A 17,584-nucleotide genomic window follows, 5' to 3' on the forward strand; every position below is an offset into this window, starting at 1 on the left:
ATATGATTTATAAAATGTGATGTTATTATTGATATTCTGTCTCTCAATGTTAAAATTAACCCACCCTTAAAATTATGGACTGTTCGTGTCTTTGTCAGTGGGCAAACTTACAAAAGCAGCAAGGGATCGAATACTTATTTCCCCCACTGTATACTTTGGTTGTACCTGTATTTAGGTTTTTTGGGAGATCTGACATGTATAGAGGCTGAATTAATGCAATGCAGACCAGCCCCAAATCTTAAAGGGGGTGTATGAGATTGCAATAGCATGCACGCATTATACAGGAAACAGCGCCACTCATCTCTGCAGGCTGTCTCTGGTATTACATTCAAGTGATTCAAGTGCATAGTTCATTCTTGGCTCATCAGAACCAGAAATGAGACGTGATCCTGAGGTTTACACATTTCTTATGTATGTAATGAAGTCCTGCAAGACAAAGAACACCGCATAAAGGAAGTGTTATTATACAGGACAATGAATGGCATGCATGGGGAGAGATCTAGGGTCAGATGGAAGTCTGTTCATTGTGTATATGAGGAGCCCACAATGCCCTGTCTCCCAGAGCTGCAGCATGCACAGTGCCATCCAAGCCACAGATGATGATCAGCCCACCATTCTCCAGGTCTGATTGGTCCACACATGGGGAAGTGTGACTGTGATGAAGAAGATCACACTGACTGTGAATAAGATGCTGCTGACCCAGGAGGAGGGGGCTCATCAGACAATGCACATGTGTGGGGGCATGCATATATACTGTGTATATATATATATATATATATATATATATATATATGTGTGTGTGTGTGTGTGTGACTCCTCCTGCATCTGTACATTGCTGGCCTTACTTCATTAATAAATCATTATAGCCATGACTAGGAGGGAGGAGGCTGCAGAGAGGAGCAGGTAGAGCACACTGACACATATACAGCAGGAGGAGGATGTCTTCCTAGAGACAGCTGGAGACACACAGCTATAGAGACAGACATCAATCTGTGATCACACAGAGACAGCTGAAGAGGAGGAGGAGGAGGAGGAGGGAGGCGCCTGTGTGCTCAGCTCTGTGCACTGCTCCCAATGCAGAGGACACTGGCAGCACTGGACCCTGGCTGCAGCCCACAGCACTGCACCTCTGTGCCAGGGCACCTCCCGCACCCAGTTATCCCCCTGCCTGCTGCACACTGTCAGCACTGCATCACCTCCTGGCACAGCATGAAGGTGCAGAGTCCATTACACTGTGATCTGAAGCTGCTGCACACTGTCTAAGGTCACACAACCTCCCCTTCCCCAGGACTCTGGACAACTCCATTCATCAGGGACTGCTAGTGAAACATCGTTTTTTTGGGGGGGAGTGGGGGGCTGTTTGCTTGCTGAATCTGAGCTCATGGATTGGAGGTGGAGGCACTGGCAGTGATATGACAGCAGAGCCAGTGAGTGCCAGGTACTGAAGGAAAAAAAGGATGGCATCTCTTGGGAAGCCAAGGAAGGACAGAACTGCAGACTATGAAAGTCAGTTTAAAGGTAAGAAGGGCTGCAAGAAAGAGATTCTTTGTTGGGGAGGCGCGAAGGGGTTAAAACGGATTAGTGTAGAAGGTTTATGGGGAACTTGTGTTATGACAGAGGCTGTGGTGTAAGCGTTTCCTGAATACATAACCATGTAGCGCATGCTATGCCTAAAGTCAACGGAAGAGCTGGGATTACAGCATGACCAACATGCCAACCATCCATAGATTAGACCACATTGCTTCTGTGCCCATGATAACAGTCATCTCCTTTGCCTGGGTTTGCAGTTCTCCGAGTTTTGGTTGAAAAATAATGATCCTTTTTTTTTTTTTTTCCTTACCGTCGTTATGCATAATAAAATTTTTCCATAGTGGTAGACTTTATTACGCAGCTTTAAGTGCTCTGCGCTAACTGCCCCGGACTGCGGCGCATTGTGCGTCTGTCCTGTGTCTGCGGCTGTATGTGATTTCTGACTGCGCCAGGAGCTGGCTGCTGCGTTCGTGTACTATCTGTAAAATACCAGGCTCGCATCACAATGGTCGAGGTCAGACGGGACCGCAGACAAAACAATCTGAAGGTAATGGCTCCAAAGTTCATTGTGATCTACAAGCCTTCATTAGAATACGCACTATGGATCCATTATTGTTGTCCACGGAGCCCGTATCCTGAAGCGTATAATGATCACGATATACGTATTTAGAGCATGGATATGGTCAGATTGGGCAAAGTACTAGTTAATGTAGTGGAAATATTTCCATTAATTAGATGTAGAGTCAACGTAGAAGCCCACAGATCTTCTCGTAGGCATCTAAGTCATAGGGCCATTGTGTTGGAATCCTGACAGCCATAGGATCAGTGTTTCTTGTCTTCTGTGAGGGTCTTCAGGTTCCGCATTGGATTTTTCATGACTCCAATAATTGCATCCATCCATCTTCACGCATGTTGTCTTCTTCCGCTTCTCCGTTAAAGCACAGATGTCTTTGTCAATGAGTTGGGTCTTCCAATGGACTCCACAAGATGAGATGAAGCTCAATCTAAAAACTTGTTTGGGTCTTCAGGTTCCGCATTGGCTTCTTCATGACTCCAGTGATTGCATCCATCCATCTTCACGCATGTTGTCTTCTTCCGCTTCTCCGTTGAAGCACAGATGTCTTTGTCAATGAGTTGAGTCTTCCCATGGACTCCATAAGATGAGATGAAGCTCAATCTAAAAACTTGTTTGGGTCTTCAGGTTCCGCATTGGCTTCTTCATGACTCCAGTGATTGCATCCATCCATCTTCACGCATGTTGTCTTCTTCCGCTTCTCCGTTGAAGCACAGATGTCTTTGTCAATGAGTTGAGTCTTCCCATGGACTCCACAAGATGAGATGAAGCTCAATCTAAAAACTTGTTCGGGTCTTCAGGTTCCGCATTGGCTTCTTCATGACTCCAGTGATTGCATCCATCCATCTTCACGCATGTTGTCTTCTTCCGCTTCTCCGTTGAAGCACAGAATGTCTTTGTCAATGAGTTGGGTCTTCCCATGGACGCCACGAGATGTGATGAACCTCAATCTAATAACTTGTGGCTGAGGTTTATTCCAAGGATCTCCAGACAAATTACACCAATCTTTTCTAAAGTTTTCTACAATTCCAGAATAATCTCTAGAGCTCCTATTCAATTATTCTAGCCAAGCCATTAAAGAGCAGACATGACATTTTATTAGCTATCGTTTCGGAGGGAAACCTTATCTAGCTACTTAGGGAACGTTCCCACGATCAGGAACAGTATCGTTTTGAACTCACCGTATTTTTGCTGCTTCCAAAACTCTGCGTTCTACTTTTCGTACTTGTCTTTTAGAACTATGCGGATTTACCGCACCTAATGACAGTCTATTCGGGGAAGGTACGCCGAGGAAACTAGCGTCTCCACTAGAGAAATTGGCATGACCAGAAGCATAGTGGTCATGGGATTTCTATAAATCCCATCCACCGTGCTTGTAATGTAGAACACTGCGTTATGGAGTGAAAATATGCTACTACTGTCCAAAACTCTACTATTCCTGATCGTGGGCACGCAGCCTTATGAATAGGTGATCATTTAACACAAGCTCTTAGGCTGGGTTTTCATATATCAGGCCATGCAACTTTTTTTCCTCTCCAATGTGGCCATGAAATGCCAGAGGGAATCTGATGTGAGAACAGATCCCATAGTTTGCGTTGTGATTTCTCACATTCATCGTTGTGATTGACATTTCAAAGCGTCAACTCAAAAAAAAATGCTACATATTGCTTTTTCTTCACTCATTTAGCAATAAAATGGTGGAAAAGGATGGAGTGGGATGGGTAGAGATAGAGCGGCTATATAAGGCTCCTGCCGTTACACTGTTGTGGACCACTCTTGCTTATAGAGGGAGGTCATGAGTGTCATATGCTCTAGTAGGTCATATGATCGGTGGATATCTTGATACGACAACCCCATTAAGGGACGTTACACATACTTCCTGCTATTCGGGCTGCTCTGAGGTTTTTTTTTGTCGCTCTGGTTTTGGAACATATTCTGCACTGAAGTCCATTTGAAAAACACCCACACACCATCTTTTATTATTATATTTTTTTTTTTAATGGGAAATCTTTATTGCCATTCATATGAATGCAAACTTTTATGCTGCAAATTTGAATATTCTATAGAAGTCATTTACACATAAAAACCACAAAGATAAATAGTTACAGATGGTCCAGCTTCAATAAATGGGGCTATTCTGCATGCGGACCCTCAGGAGTTCAAAATGCAACCCCTGGAAATTCGGGGGTCAGGATTAGATTTCTGATGATGGTTCCTGGGGAAATTCATATTGATTCTTTTCCACATGAAAAATGACACTGTGTGAACGTAGCCTTATCATCACCTCCTTCTGATCTTCTTGGATCCTCAGCTACAAAGGAAGATTCTTTGTTGTTTGTTACTTGGTATCAATTGTGTTATGTTTCTCAAATATTGAAAAACTTTCCGCAAGTTTATAGAACAAAAGAAACGATGCAATCGTTTTATAAATACAGTCTACAGCATTATGATAGAGGACACAAAAGAGCATAGTAAAACCAAAAACACTCAGTTTAAAAAATCACAGTAATCCGCAAGTGCTAGTAAAAAGATGTAAAAAACCAGGGTATTTGGTTGATACGTTTTTTGCAAAAAATGTATACTAAGCTGCTCCACCAAACGTCAAGGTATACCCATATCAGAGCAGTCCTAACTGATGTATGCAATCCCTATCTGATGTATTTAAAAACCTGATCATTTGTATATTACCTGTGTGCAAGTAGCCCATTTGTTCCTGTTTCCAGCATTATGATAGAGCAGAATAACAAGAGCAATCATTTATATTAATATGATTGATGTCCGTTCCTTCTTATGTTCCTGCAGACCTTGGGCTCCTTTATCTCTGTAGTTTGCACTTTGGATGGTTTCCTTTGCAGGATGTCTACTTCTAAAGTACTTTGCTAATCTTCTGCACAAGTTTTGGCCTTGTTTTTATTTTTTTTTAATTAAAAAAAAAATCAAGCACGAGGGCTTAGTAGGTTAGTAGCTTCAAAGTAGCTTCTGATTGCAACATAAGGATTTTTTTAGCTAATTATTACCACTGGGGATGTAATATGATGAGGCATTGAGGATCAATGAGCCAATATTCTCTTCCTGCACATTGGCATCCAAGAAATATTTGCACTTGTTTTGCCAATACCATACCCTATTATCAGAGACGTGTATAATATCAGGCTCGGACTGGCCCACCGGAGAACAGGAGAGTCCTCCGGTAGGCCGCCCCTGTAAACAGTGCTAATGATAAATGCTATTACCCTTGATTCACAACTTGAAAATATCTTCTAATGATTCATTAAACAAGCTAGCCAAATCCATATTACATAAAAGCAAAAGTACTAGGATCAGGTAGCTGAACGGTGGGCCCCAAGAATCAAAGTTCCTGGTGGGCATTTGCCAACACATATTAAATATTGTAAATATTTGGGTTTTAGCTCAGGTTGGCCCCTTATCCTCCATGGATGATGTGAACGTGAGGGACTTTCCTTCTGTAAACAAGGGAGGGAGCGTTGGCACATTAGTCATGCCATCCTTCTTTTCTTCCAGGAATAGGATTTTTGGGCTAGTGAATAAACACTGTACTTCTCTGTCCAAGGAAAGGGGGGAGGCTTGTTTGTCTGAACCTAGAGGAATGTCACATTTAGATTTTTACTACAGTGCCCCTTTTTTAAGTACACCCCAGCATGCCAAACAATCCAGGGTTGTCCTATGCAATGTTTATCCACCATCTACGGCACTATAAACTATGGAGTAGGGTCTATAAGTTGCACCCTGATCTATGGATTTCCTTCTTTTTCTTCTTTCCACCCGTCACTTACAAGAGATCTCGTCTGCTGCTCTCCTACATCTCATATGTCACCGGCGGTATAGATAGTGTAGGACAAAGTCACGGTTGTGTTGACAGAAATGAATGAAGAATGACATGTGAGTGAATGAGTCAGGGTACGTCGGATTATACACGTGACGGGTTAGAAAAGATCTGAGCGCTAATTGTTCAAAAGAAACAGCCAGGCTAATATTTCGCCCCCCCTAAGGACCTGTGCAGAATTTTGTACACAGGTAATCTGTCTCTGTTCCACCCGCCAGTGGTGCCACCTGATGCTCAAAGTGGACAACATTGTCCATGACCACTCTCTGCCCTCTGTTCCCTGCAGAGCACCCATCAGAAATAACTTTGTGCCCTTCATGGTGGATTTGCAGGATGCAAGTGTGGCGCCCCATGGTCCTGGTCGTCACAGTGGTATTGCTTTCCTCCAGGGGAGAGTGATATTGCGTTTGGAGGCAAAGAAGGATAACTGCATCCAGGTATCACAAACATCCAACACATTTCACACTCCAGGCCACCAGGGGGAGCTTCTGCTCCTATTTATTAGGTCACTCTTTATCTCTCTCTCTATATATATATATATATATATATATAACTGGTAGTCTGTAGGGAAAGTTAGTCAGTTCCAGACAGTAGTCTGAGGAGGGCAGAGAGTCAACAGAGCTGTGCATGCCCTCAGAGCTGCAACTTCCAGAAAGAGACATTGAAAGGCAGAATTGTTTGCAGTGAGCGTGAAGGAAGTCGAAGCAAAGGAGAGGATACCAGAAGGGGACCAGCCCCGAACAGGCTGCCTCCTTCTGAGGTGCAGGACCCTGGTAGCCGGAACACCGAGGGAGTAAGGACCTCTACGCCTTATTTCAGAGACCGGCAGGACAGCTAATTGCAGGTTACCTGTCTGCACTCACACCCAGGAGGCACGGTGACACCTACAGAGCCGGGTTATCTAAGAGACCCTATAAAAAGGCTCAAGTCACCAGTCATACGGGTTTTGTCCTATCCTATATGGGGGACAGAGAGAACGAAACACCACATCTGTGAGACCCTTCTGTGAAGCCATAGGCAGTAAGGGACTATACCACTGCAGCGCAAGGGAAGGCTACTGATTTTCACTTGGATAAGGGGACTCTGGACTTGCCTCCAAGCTTGCCGGACTCTGCCTGCCCTGTGATCCGGTGCTCTGGACTGTGGATGCTGAAGTCTTCAGTAAATGGTAAAGAGACTGCAACCTTGTGTCCTCGTTCTTCACTGCGCCTCTCACCATATCATTATCTATACATCGGGAAGCCCTGGGGATACACTTCACCTGTGGGAAGGTATACCATCTAGCTGCCATAACATCACCCCAGCGGACCCCTTAAAGCAGCGTCGGTCACCCTGACCGAATACCACAGGTGGCGTCACTAACATAAACTTTTCCCTCTAAAGACCTTTCCCTTTTACATGGGCGCCCAGGGCCACGGACCGGGTCGCAGCCACCGTGACATCCCCCTGTGAAACAGTAGGACCCGGTACCGAGTACCCCTAGCCCGTGGGGCGACTCACAAACAGCAGAATACAGACTGCTCTTTCTGGCACCATGTATCCTAGACTGCAGAGTGAATCGAGGAGAAGAGATCACTTGTCAGGTTAGGGACCATTTGTGTAAACTCTTGCACTACCTTCTCACCACCCGGGAGTTGCAGATCATCTTCTTCAGAGCATTGCAGCCACATTCAGTTTGTGGTTCTGTCCGTTCCTACTCTAATTTATCGTCAGATGCAAGAAGTGAAAATGTAGAAATCCTTATCCAATAAACAAAAAAAAAAGGTCGAAGCTTCCACTATCCAGTTTCATCAAGAACTTATTGAGGAACTGATCTATGAAAAGTGATGCAGCAAACAAAAATACCCTGCCAGTGCATTAGGGAATTTTGGAAACTTGGTAATTTTGTAAGTTATGCTCTGCGAGATACCGTCTTTTATAATATAAGAAACATCTCCTTTAAAGGACCGCACTTATGAGCTACTTCTTCAACTCTCTCCTGCCCCTTGAACTCACCATCTGCTCTGAAAAAAAAGCATCTGAACTCCATCTTGCTCAAAACAAGGTGGACTATCATCACGGTGAGGAGTCAAGTTACACCCCCTATCCATACTCTATTGAGAGGGGAACTGGGAGAAAACAAACAGAGGGAGACACAGAAAGATTGTGCTGAGCTTTCTAACAAGTCCTTGACCTTTCCGCAGAGCTGGATTCACAGCTACACTGCTTCATACTTTTTTTTTTTTTTGCTAACTGAAGAATGAAGAAAGGGAATTCATCCCAGTGTGCTGTGTATAGGAGACATCATAGCAGCTGGTCTCTTCCCCACCAGCTCAGAGTCAATTGGAAATTACAAGATAGGACTTGCATAGGGTAATACTGGTGAAAATGCAGGATACGAGGGGATGAAATGACTAATGTTATTACCCATGTACAACTTCTTCAGAAAACTTACTTGAAAGTACAATCACCATTTAAGAAAAATTAAAATACTTGTTTCTCTCATGGTGAATTCTACTCCAAGGAAGTGGATTGCGTTTTAAAGGCTAGGCAAAAGTGTGGGCAAATTGTAAATGTCCACGGAGATCTGTGCCACTACTGTACCTACATGATATCCTGCATTGTCCACAATGGTCATATTCATAGCAGTAAGTCAAGGGGTTTGTATGCAAGAAAATGATAATTAGGTCTTCTTCTATGATTCATACTTGGCGCAGTATGTTCCCAGTTCCGGCTGCCGTTAAGTCACCTTGGACCAGTTACATGATAATATTTGGTTCGAGCATTTGTAGTATTATTTTTGTAGGTTTAACTAGAAGTTGTATTGCTGACACAAAGGTCTAACAGAGATTCCATAGACGTCAAGCCAATAGTGTAAAATCCCCCAAATAGCATATACAGTAGGTGGTAATGGGATATCCAGGAAGGGCTGCTTTTACATAGGCTTGACTTCAGTGTGTCGGGTTTGTTTTACAGGGCTATTACATGAGCAATCATAGGAACTCAATCTGAAGATGTCGTGGGACCTGCGGTTTTTAGAAAGCTTTATCTACAGTATTATCCTTGAAAATTAAGTCTGTCAACGCTTTTTATAAATGGTATGGCTGCATAGGCGCTTGTCCCCCAATAAAAATGATATTTTTTATATAGAGATCCGATGTGCCTGTCAGGAGAAATCTAGTGGAGAAGCCATAGGCAAATCGGTCTGGAAGTGCAGAGAGGGCGTGTCTGTACACTCAGACTACCTCTTCTCAGCACACTGACACGCCCCCAGTGCACTTCCTGCCTAATTTGCATACAATTTCTGTGCTGCATTTCTCCTAACTGGCACATCCGATCTCTACATAAAAGGTGTCATTTGTATCGGTCAACAAGCGCCTATCGGGCCATACCACTACTTCCACATGTGCTGACACCTTCCCTTTAATGACCTGTTCATGAATGGAAACAGGACATGAATTGAGAATAAGAATTATCTGTATTTTTTTGTTAATTTTTTTTAGCTTCGTTGTGTTTCAGGTTTATACTTGTATTTCAATGTCTATACTCATGGATGCGTCTCATATACACGTAAAATATGCGTAATGGCTCCCTTTCCTTTTTCTCGTTGACTCTCTGTTGACTTATCTGTGTAGAATCCATCACACAACATCCGGTGTCGCGTGCTGCGTTCTCTGTATACTGTGTTATGTATAGCAATGCGCCCATGAGAACATAGACATATGCAATGGTTCACAGACTGACAGTAGCAGGACTCAGCGTGGTGACATCAGCAGAACCCAAGAAGTGCCACCAATCACAGCTCCATGAAATGTTGGGGAGCTCATGGCGCCTTGTTCTGATGATCGGTATAGATCTCGGTGACCACCGGTGGAATGCCCCCCAAACCTATACCATTAACCTAAAGAAGGGGCTGCAGGTCTTTCTGAGTGCAACTTGAATGAGGATGATGATGAGGCTGCACAGATAGTAACAAATGTCACCATGTTTTTAAAGGTATAGACGCTCATCCCTCTATAAAAATGACACCTTTTTTTGTATCGATCCGAAGTGTAGGTCATGAGAAATCTTGCATAGAAATCATATGCTAATCAGGCAGAAAGTGCACTGGGGGCGTGTCGGTACACTGTGACAGCTTGTCCCTTTTGCACTGACACGCCCACAGTGCACTTCCAGCCTAATTTGCATATGGCTTCTATGCTAGATTTCTCATGACTGGTACATCAGATCTCTACACAAAATGTATCATTTTTACAGGGGGACAAGCGCCGGTACAGCCGTTCTATTACTACCAAAAAATACCAGGTTCCCTTTAATAGAGAAAATATGTAAAGCAGGAATGTGAATATCCACATATTTCGCTGTAAAACAAGCATAAACAAGTGATGCGTACCAGTAATAACATACTTTCCCTTCAAGGTGACGAGCTCTAAGCAATACTTATGAATAATGTGATTGACCGCCTGCAGGAAGCATGGTGTCATGAGCATTTTTTGGGTATAGGGATCTGCTGTATGCATGTGTTAGTACGGGCCAGGGGAGGGGGATGTGTGCACAAGGGGTTATCCACTGGGTAAATATTCTGTGTGTATTCCCCACACCCCTCTTGATCGTAGTTTACAAGCCGAGAGCAGAACTTTGAACTGATGGCCTATCATATTTTACACATGTAAATTGCCATCTTATCACGTTGCTGTTTCCTCAGCTAACCAGGGAGGGACAAATATTTCAATTTCATCCACAGGACACAGTCAGTAGTGAGGGGTGCAAAAATAATTTTTGTAGAACCAAAAGTTAAATTTTTGTGGCCACTCAGCTCACTTGACCCGCCACTTTTAGCAAATCCTCATATTCCTTTTAACGTTACAGTTCTGCGTCATCTTTATTTAGACCTGTGCATGGAGCTGTTCCTCCTTCTAGAAATGAATGTGTTAATTCACACATGGCTGTTGCCACAGAGGTGTGTCCTTACAGTCTGCACGGTCAGCGCTGATTGGATGATGTCGGAGCGTGCAGGGACACCCCCACAACCAGGCTTGGACTGGCCCACCGGAGAGCAGGAGAATCCTCCGGTGGGCCACCACCCTCTTATATGAGCAGTACTCAACACTATATTCTTGTATCACTATGTACGTCTTATTCAGTTAACAATCTACCAGATCATTGTTACATAAATTTGCGTTTGAGGATAATGTCACATTTGCATGTAGCTGAAAAATGGGGTCGTGAAGTTGGTTATTGGGGGGGCCCTTGGCACCCCAGTCTGACACAGTGGCCCCTCCTGTCAATTTCTAGGAGAAATAACTGAAGTACAATATCGAAACCCAAGAAAAGATGCTCCAGTTATGAAGGTAAGAAAGGATTAAAGACATGTTGTTTTTAAAGGGGTTGTCCAAAGAAAGCAAGTTATCACCTCTCCACAGGATAGGTGACAACTTTCTGATCGTGGAGGTCCGACTGCTAAGATGGACCCACATTTGGGGACTTTTATTCCCTGTTAAAAAAAAATGGAGCCATAGGTTGGATATTTGACTACAGCTCGATCCTCTAAGGGGTGGCTGGAAAAAGCTGAGCGGCAACCACCCCATAGGAAATGCATGGCGCGATGGTCAAAGATATAAAAGCGGCGGTAAAGGAATAAAAGCGATTGATAGTTAAAAGTTTGGGGTTCGAACCTGACAGTGGTGTAAAACACCTAACACGAACGTCTCCATTGCAATGTTCATAGCTCCCGAGAAGGTCCATTGCAGAGAGAGAAAATTTTCCAGCTCAAAAGTTCAGGTCCGCATTGTTTTCAGTAGGGTTCTGGTTCTGGAACAGTTCTGGTACCCAAACCAAACGTTGGAATAAATGACACCAATGTTTTATGGCCGCAGATTAGTAGAGTTGTCGTATAGACTTAGCCTATAAAGACTTCTGGATGTTCTGAAGGTGACCGGTGTTGGACTTCTTGAGAGGTCAAGACCTTTATTACATCTTATTATTAATAGGATGTGGCATTTGTCCTGCTGATTGGGCCATAGACGTTCCCTGCACACATACTCTGTGACATGAATACCCTATGGAAAGGCTTTCTGTGTGCCCTGACAAGTGTGGGTACGTGCCACAGCTGCTGCAAGAAGTGTGAGTGACAGGAAGTGACAGGGAGCTTCCGCTGCAACGCTTCACTGCTGCTTACTCAACTCCTCGAGTGGTCTTCTAATGGACTGATTCTTCATTTAAAAAACTGAACTTTTTGTTAAAAAAAAAAAACCATGCCAAGAGTCCTATTAGGTCCTCAGGCTAGAAGTCTTATTTATAAGCCTGGACTCTGGTGGACCAGCCCTGTCCATATTTACATAGATGGAAATTGATTTGAATGGTCACGGTGTAATACTGCATTTCACCTGCAATATAAAGGTTTGATCAGCTGATCGCCCAGCCTCCTTGTCTCCATTAATCCCTATCCATGATATAGAGGATAACTTCCCAATCGCTGGGGTTCCATCAATCCTGAGATCCAGGGCTCTTCGAATGGATCCCCATTGACTTTTTTAGGGTTCGGGTTCTGGTTCAAGTTCGAGAAAAGTTCTGGTAACAGAATCGACCTTTGGACTGGTCGAACCAGGCGAACCTGAACATCCACAGGTCCGCTCCCTTGTCCCTAACTCTGGAGATCAGCTGCTGTAGGAGATTGTTCGGATAAGCACAATACTCGGAGGAGGAGACAGGTGGTGACCCATCACTGCCATCAGCTGTACTCTAAAGGTACCGTTACACTAAACGACTTACCAACGATCACGACCAGCGATACGACCTGGCCGTGATCGTTGGTAAGTCGTTGTGTGGTCACTGGGGAGCTGTCACACAGACAGCTCTCCAGCGACCAACGATGCCGAAGTCCCCGGGTAACCAGGGTAAACATTGGGTCACTAAGCGCAGGGCCGCACTTAGTAACCCGATATTTACCCTGGTTACCATTGTAAAAGTAAAAAAAAAAAAACACTACATACTCACATTCCGGTGTCTGTCACGTTCCCCGCCGTCAGCTTCCCGCACTGACTGTGTGAGCGCCGGCCGTAAAGCAGAGCACAGCGGTGACGTCACCACTGTGCTCTGCTTTACGGCTGGCGCTGACAGTCAGTGCAGGGAAGCTGACGGCGGGGGACGTAAAAGACATCGGAATGTGAGTATGTAGTGTTTTTTTTTTACTTTTACAATGGTAACCAGGGAAAATATCGGGTTACTAAGCGCGGCCCTGCGCTTAGTAACCCGATGTTTGCCCTGGTTACAAGTGAACACATCGCTGGATCGGCGTCACACCCGCCAATCCAGCGATGACAGCAGGTGATCAGCGACAAAAAAAAGGTCCTGATCATTCCCCAGCGACCAACGATCTCCCAGCAGGGGCCTGATCGTTGGTCGCTGTCACACATAACGAGATCGTTAGCGGGATCGTTGCAACGTCACAAAAAGCGTGACGTTGCAACGATATCGTTAACGAAATCGTTATGTGTGAAGGTACCTTAAGGGTACGTGCTGATATCAATGCAGCTGAAGGGAGGCAAATAGACTGAGGGAAAGCCACTTACATGTATTTATTGCACAAGAATAAAGATAAATTTCCTAATAAAATGGATTGTAGTTTCATTACTTTCCTTGTTGGACAAAATTATTGAAAAAAAAAAAAAAGTTTAGTGACTCTCTAAAGAGAGCTGAATTGCAATACCAACTCATTGACAAATGCGGCGCTGTTCATGTTAGAAAGCAGCTGTTTCCCAAAATGCTGCACCCTATAATGGCATAAGTCATGCACATGTGCGATGCATGTGAGCTGAAGTTTCACTGGTGGGACCAGGACGTCAGAAAACACAGAAGTGTCCTGCAATAAAAGGACATAGGGTGCAATTTTTGTAGTGGTGCCATTCACGGTCAGCACTGTGCTACGTGAGCAGAAGGTCCAAGATAAGCGCTTTATAGGAAGTGATATGGTTTCTAGTTAAGGAACTAATAGTTGGCACACTGCCACATGCTGAGTTTTTCTTGTAACTGTGTTAGAGCATAGATATATATATATATTCAAATTAGGTTTTTTTTTTTGTACGACAAGAAGCTGATTACACAGTGAACCCCTACTGTGCCCCCAATGATCAGCTTTAGTAAGTTGGGAAACCTGGCAATAGGTGACAACTTTAACTGCAGCTCCCCCAAAGGGGAAATGAGGTATTACACCATGTGTATTCAACTGAGTAGGCAGTCGGTATGATAGGGTAGGTCTCCAGACAGAGACGCTCCATGTAGCCATTCCACACCTTGTCCTCGGGCCTTGAGAAGGCCATCCTATCTTTAATATCATAGGTTTTCTAAAACAGACAACCCCTTCACGGTTGAACACAAGAATAAGCTTCAATTTAAATCCTTCCTCCAAAAAATATTTAGTAGTATCAGACACAAAGATACTAGAGTTGAGGAAAAAGATTTGCTCAGTATGGTCCTCCGTGTCAGCCGGACTGGGTCAGTCTTCATTTTTTGCAGGTTGACTTCATCGGCTCGGCATCACGGGCTCTTCTGGTGATTAGTAGAACTCACAATGTCATGATGTTGTGGGGTCTCAATCCTTGCCTATACCAGAGTTGGCGTGGATGCCGGCCACAGCTGCAGAAGTGAAGATTACCCTGGTCCAGCTGCCACAAAAGCCCAAACCGGAAATCATTTTGCCCAACTCTAAAGGGTCCAGAGTAGGTGGTGATCTGATACTTTCTGGGCTAAAGGTCTAAATATTAGGTTAAAGTTGGTACGAAACCACTGATTATGGCTGAACCAGATGAGCATCTACTGTAATGGGGTCTCCTGACTCATCTGATGGCCTACAGCTATCTAGAGCATGTGGGCACCTTTGACACAGTAAGGCCCCCATGCACTTTAGACTAATATCGGCCGATCCCACAATTATCGACTGGTTTAGCCAACGGTCTACTGTGTATGGGGATTTCTGACGGATGACTGTTGGTGGAGTTAAGGATTTGGCATGTCTGACTGCTGATCAGTTTGTTCTCTAGACTAAAGCCCCACCAGTGGACTTTGGCAGGAGCTCTCTCACTGAGAACAGAGCAAGCGTTCGGGAGAGTTGAGATGGCTGCCAGCCGAACCAGCCAACATCGATCTAATGTGTGTGTGCATCGACCATACACGTCAGAAAAAAGTTGGCCAACCCAACCGATGTCAATGTAAATGCCTGGCTGTTGTTTATGGAGGTCTTCCATCTTGTTTTGGGCAGAAATACACATTGGATAGCTGGTGGCCAAACGATCGTCTGGTTGACAGCTACGTCCCCTGACTCTCTCTAGGAAAGCTCGGCCCTATATAACGCCCCTGTGTTCCCTATGACCAGTTTCCAGTCTTTTGCTTGTCTCCCTGAGAACAAAATGAATCGGCAATGGGAAATCCAATCGGACGGATCCTTCTCTCCCCCAACATCATCTTGTCAGGGTCCCCATACACAGTAGGTGGTCAGCCGATCCCTCTGACCAACTTTAACCTAAAGTGCATGGGGTCCTTAAGGGTAAAGAAGAGTTGGTCATGTTGGATTTAACCCACCCAATCCTTTTGTTTATGCTGCCACTGTTCTAGAATGTGCTCGTCCCTTATACCGAGTTACATTCACAATCCTGGCTTCAGAGCTGAACTCTTCCACTATTCCTTATCCTGGAAGTTTAATATATAAGCAGTAATATGAAATATTACTGGCTAAAATCCTTACAGAAGCCCCGGTAAGCTGTATGGGAGGAGTCTGACAACAAGTTGATGGATTATTTTTTTTTCTAGGAACAACCAGCAGAATTATGAATGAAGCTCTGGGGGATATAATACAGGTTCAAGATCAATACAAGATAAATAATTCAATATCTTTACAGAGTGACTTAATCTTTTACATAGCGTATAACTATATATATATATAGTGGTGTGCTGCTTAGATATGCATACACCTAATTCTACAGGCAATTGCCTTTTAACTCCTTCAGTCCTTGGTGTTTGTAGCAGTTCTCAGCTTTCCGCTTGTTAGCCATAGGGCAGCGTCTTTGTAATATTTCTTGACAGAGTGATGCGGTACAATAGTGGTTAACCCTTCGTCTGCTGTGCAGACCTGTGAGAGCCTGTCTGTTACCTCATCATGTGCTTGCTGATCCCTATCTATTCTGTACAGGATCTTGGCCCAATTCTCAGCAGCTTACTAGCGGCCTACAACTTCCGCTCTAGTCGCACAGCGATGGCTGAAGACGTTGACGGTCTGAGGGCAAAGTATAATGTAATAATTGCTTTATGGACCAGGAAATCCCACCCTTCTGCTTTATATACATACACATTAACACTTACCTTACCAGATTTCCTGGCTAATTTTAACATAAACACATGTTCTTATGTTCACATCAGTGGTCTTCCTGAATCAAGAAATGGCTTACAATGCCAGTCACTGTGTCCTACAATGCAAGGATAAAATTGTGTGGCAATATTATGTTAGCACAGTATGGTAGTGTTATCTATACACGGTATTATTCAACCACTTTGTGCTCTTATTATTTATGAGCTGTATGTCAATATTTCAGCGCAGTATGGTGGTATTATTTATATATATTTCAATATTATTTGAGCACAGTATGGTGGTATTATTTATATATGGTATGTGAGTATTTTTTTAGCGCAGTATGGTGGTATTATTTATATATGGTATGTCAGTATTATTTGAGCGCAGTATGGTGGTATTATATATGGTATGTGAGTATTATTTTAGCGCAGTATGGTATTTATATTTGGTACTTCAGTATTATTTTAGCGCAGTATGGTGGTATTTATATATGGTATGTCAGTATTATATGAGCTCAGTATGGTGGTATCATTTACAGTGGGGCAAAAAAGTATTTAGTCAGTCAGCAATAGTGCAAGTTCCACCACTTAAAAAGATGAGAGGCGTCTGTAATTTACATCATAGGTAGACCTCAACTATGGGAGACAAACTGAGAAAAAAAATCCAGAAAATCACATTGTCTGTTTTTTTATCATTTTTTTTTGCATATTATGGTGGAAAATAAGTATTTGGTCAGAAACAAACAATCAAGATTTATGGCTCTCACAGACCTGTAACTTCTTCTTTAAGAGTCTCCTCTTTCCTCCACTCATTACCTGTAGTAATGGCACCTGTTTAAACTTGTTATCAGTATAAAAAGACACCTGTGCACATCCTCAAACAGTCTGACTCCAAACTCCACTATGGTGAAGACCAAAGAGCTGTCAAAGGACACCAGAAACAAAATTGTAGCCCTGCACCAGGCTGGGAAGACTGAATCTGCAATAGCCAACCAGCTTGGAGTGAAGAAATCAACAGTGGGAGCAATAATTAGAAAATGGAAGACATACAAGACCACTGATAATCTCCCTCGATCTGGGGCTCCACACAAAATCCCACCCCGTGGGGTCAGAATGATCACAAGAACGGTGAGCAAAAAACCCAGAACCACGCGGGGGGACCTAGTGAATGAACTGCAGAGAGCTGGGACCAATGTAACAAGGCCTACCATAAGTAACACACTACGCCACCATGGACTCAGATCCTGCAGTGCCAGACGTGTCCCACTGCTTAAGCCAGTACATGTCCGGGCCCGTCTGAAGTTTGCTAGAGAGCA

At 43.8% G+C, this 17,584-nt stretch overlaps 1 protein-coding gene across 3 annotated transcripts in view; it reads left to right on the plus strand.

Annotated features, from left to right (window-relative positions):
* The first annotated feature begins 897 nt into the window (after nucleotides 1-897).
* Nucleotides 898-17,584, plus strand: part of ARHGAP4 (Rho GTPase activating protein 4) — a 96,076-nt gene continuing 79,389 nt past the window's right edge. For all 3 annotated transcript variants that reach the window (XR_011318038.1, XM_069748421.1, XM_069748422.1), the window contains exon 1: nucleotides 898-1,518. Coding sequence is in view for 2 of the 3 variants with exons in the window: in XM_069748421.1 (XP_069604522.1) it covers nucleotides 1,458-1,518 (61 nt within the window). In the remaining variant the exon portion in view is untranslated. The remainder of the gene's footprint in view (nucleotides 1,519-17,584) is intronic.

This window comes from Ranitomeya imitator, chromosome 2, assembly GCF_032444005.1.
Source record: "Ranitomeya imitator isolate aRanImi1 chromosome 2, aRanImi1.pri, whole genome shotgun sequence".
Lineage (NCBI taxonomy): Eukaryota > Metazoa > Chordata > Amphibia > Anura > Dendrobatidae > Ranitomeya > Ranitomeya imitator.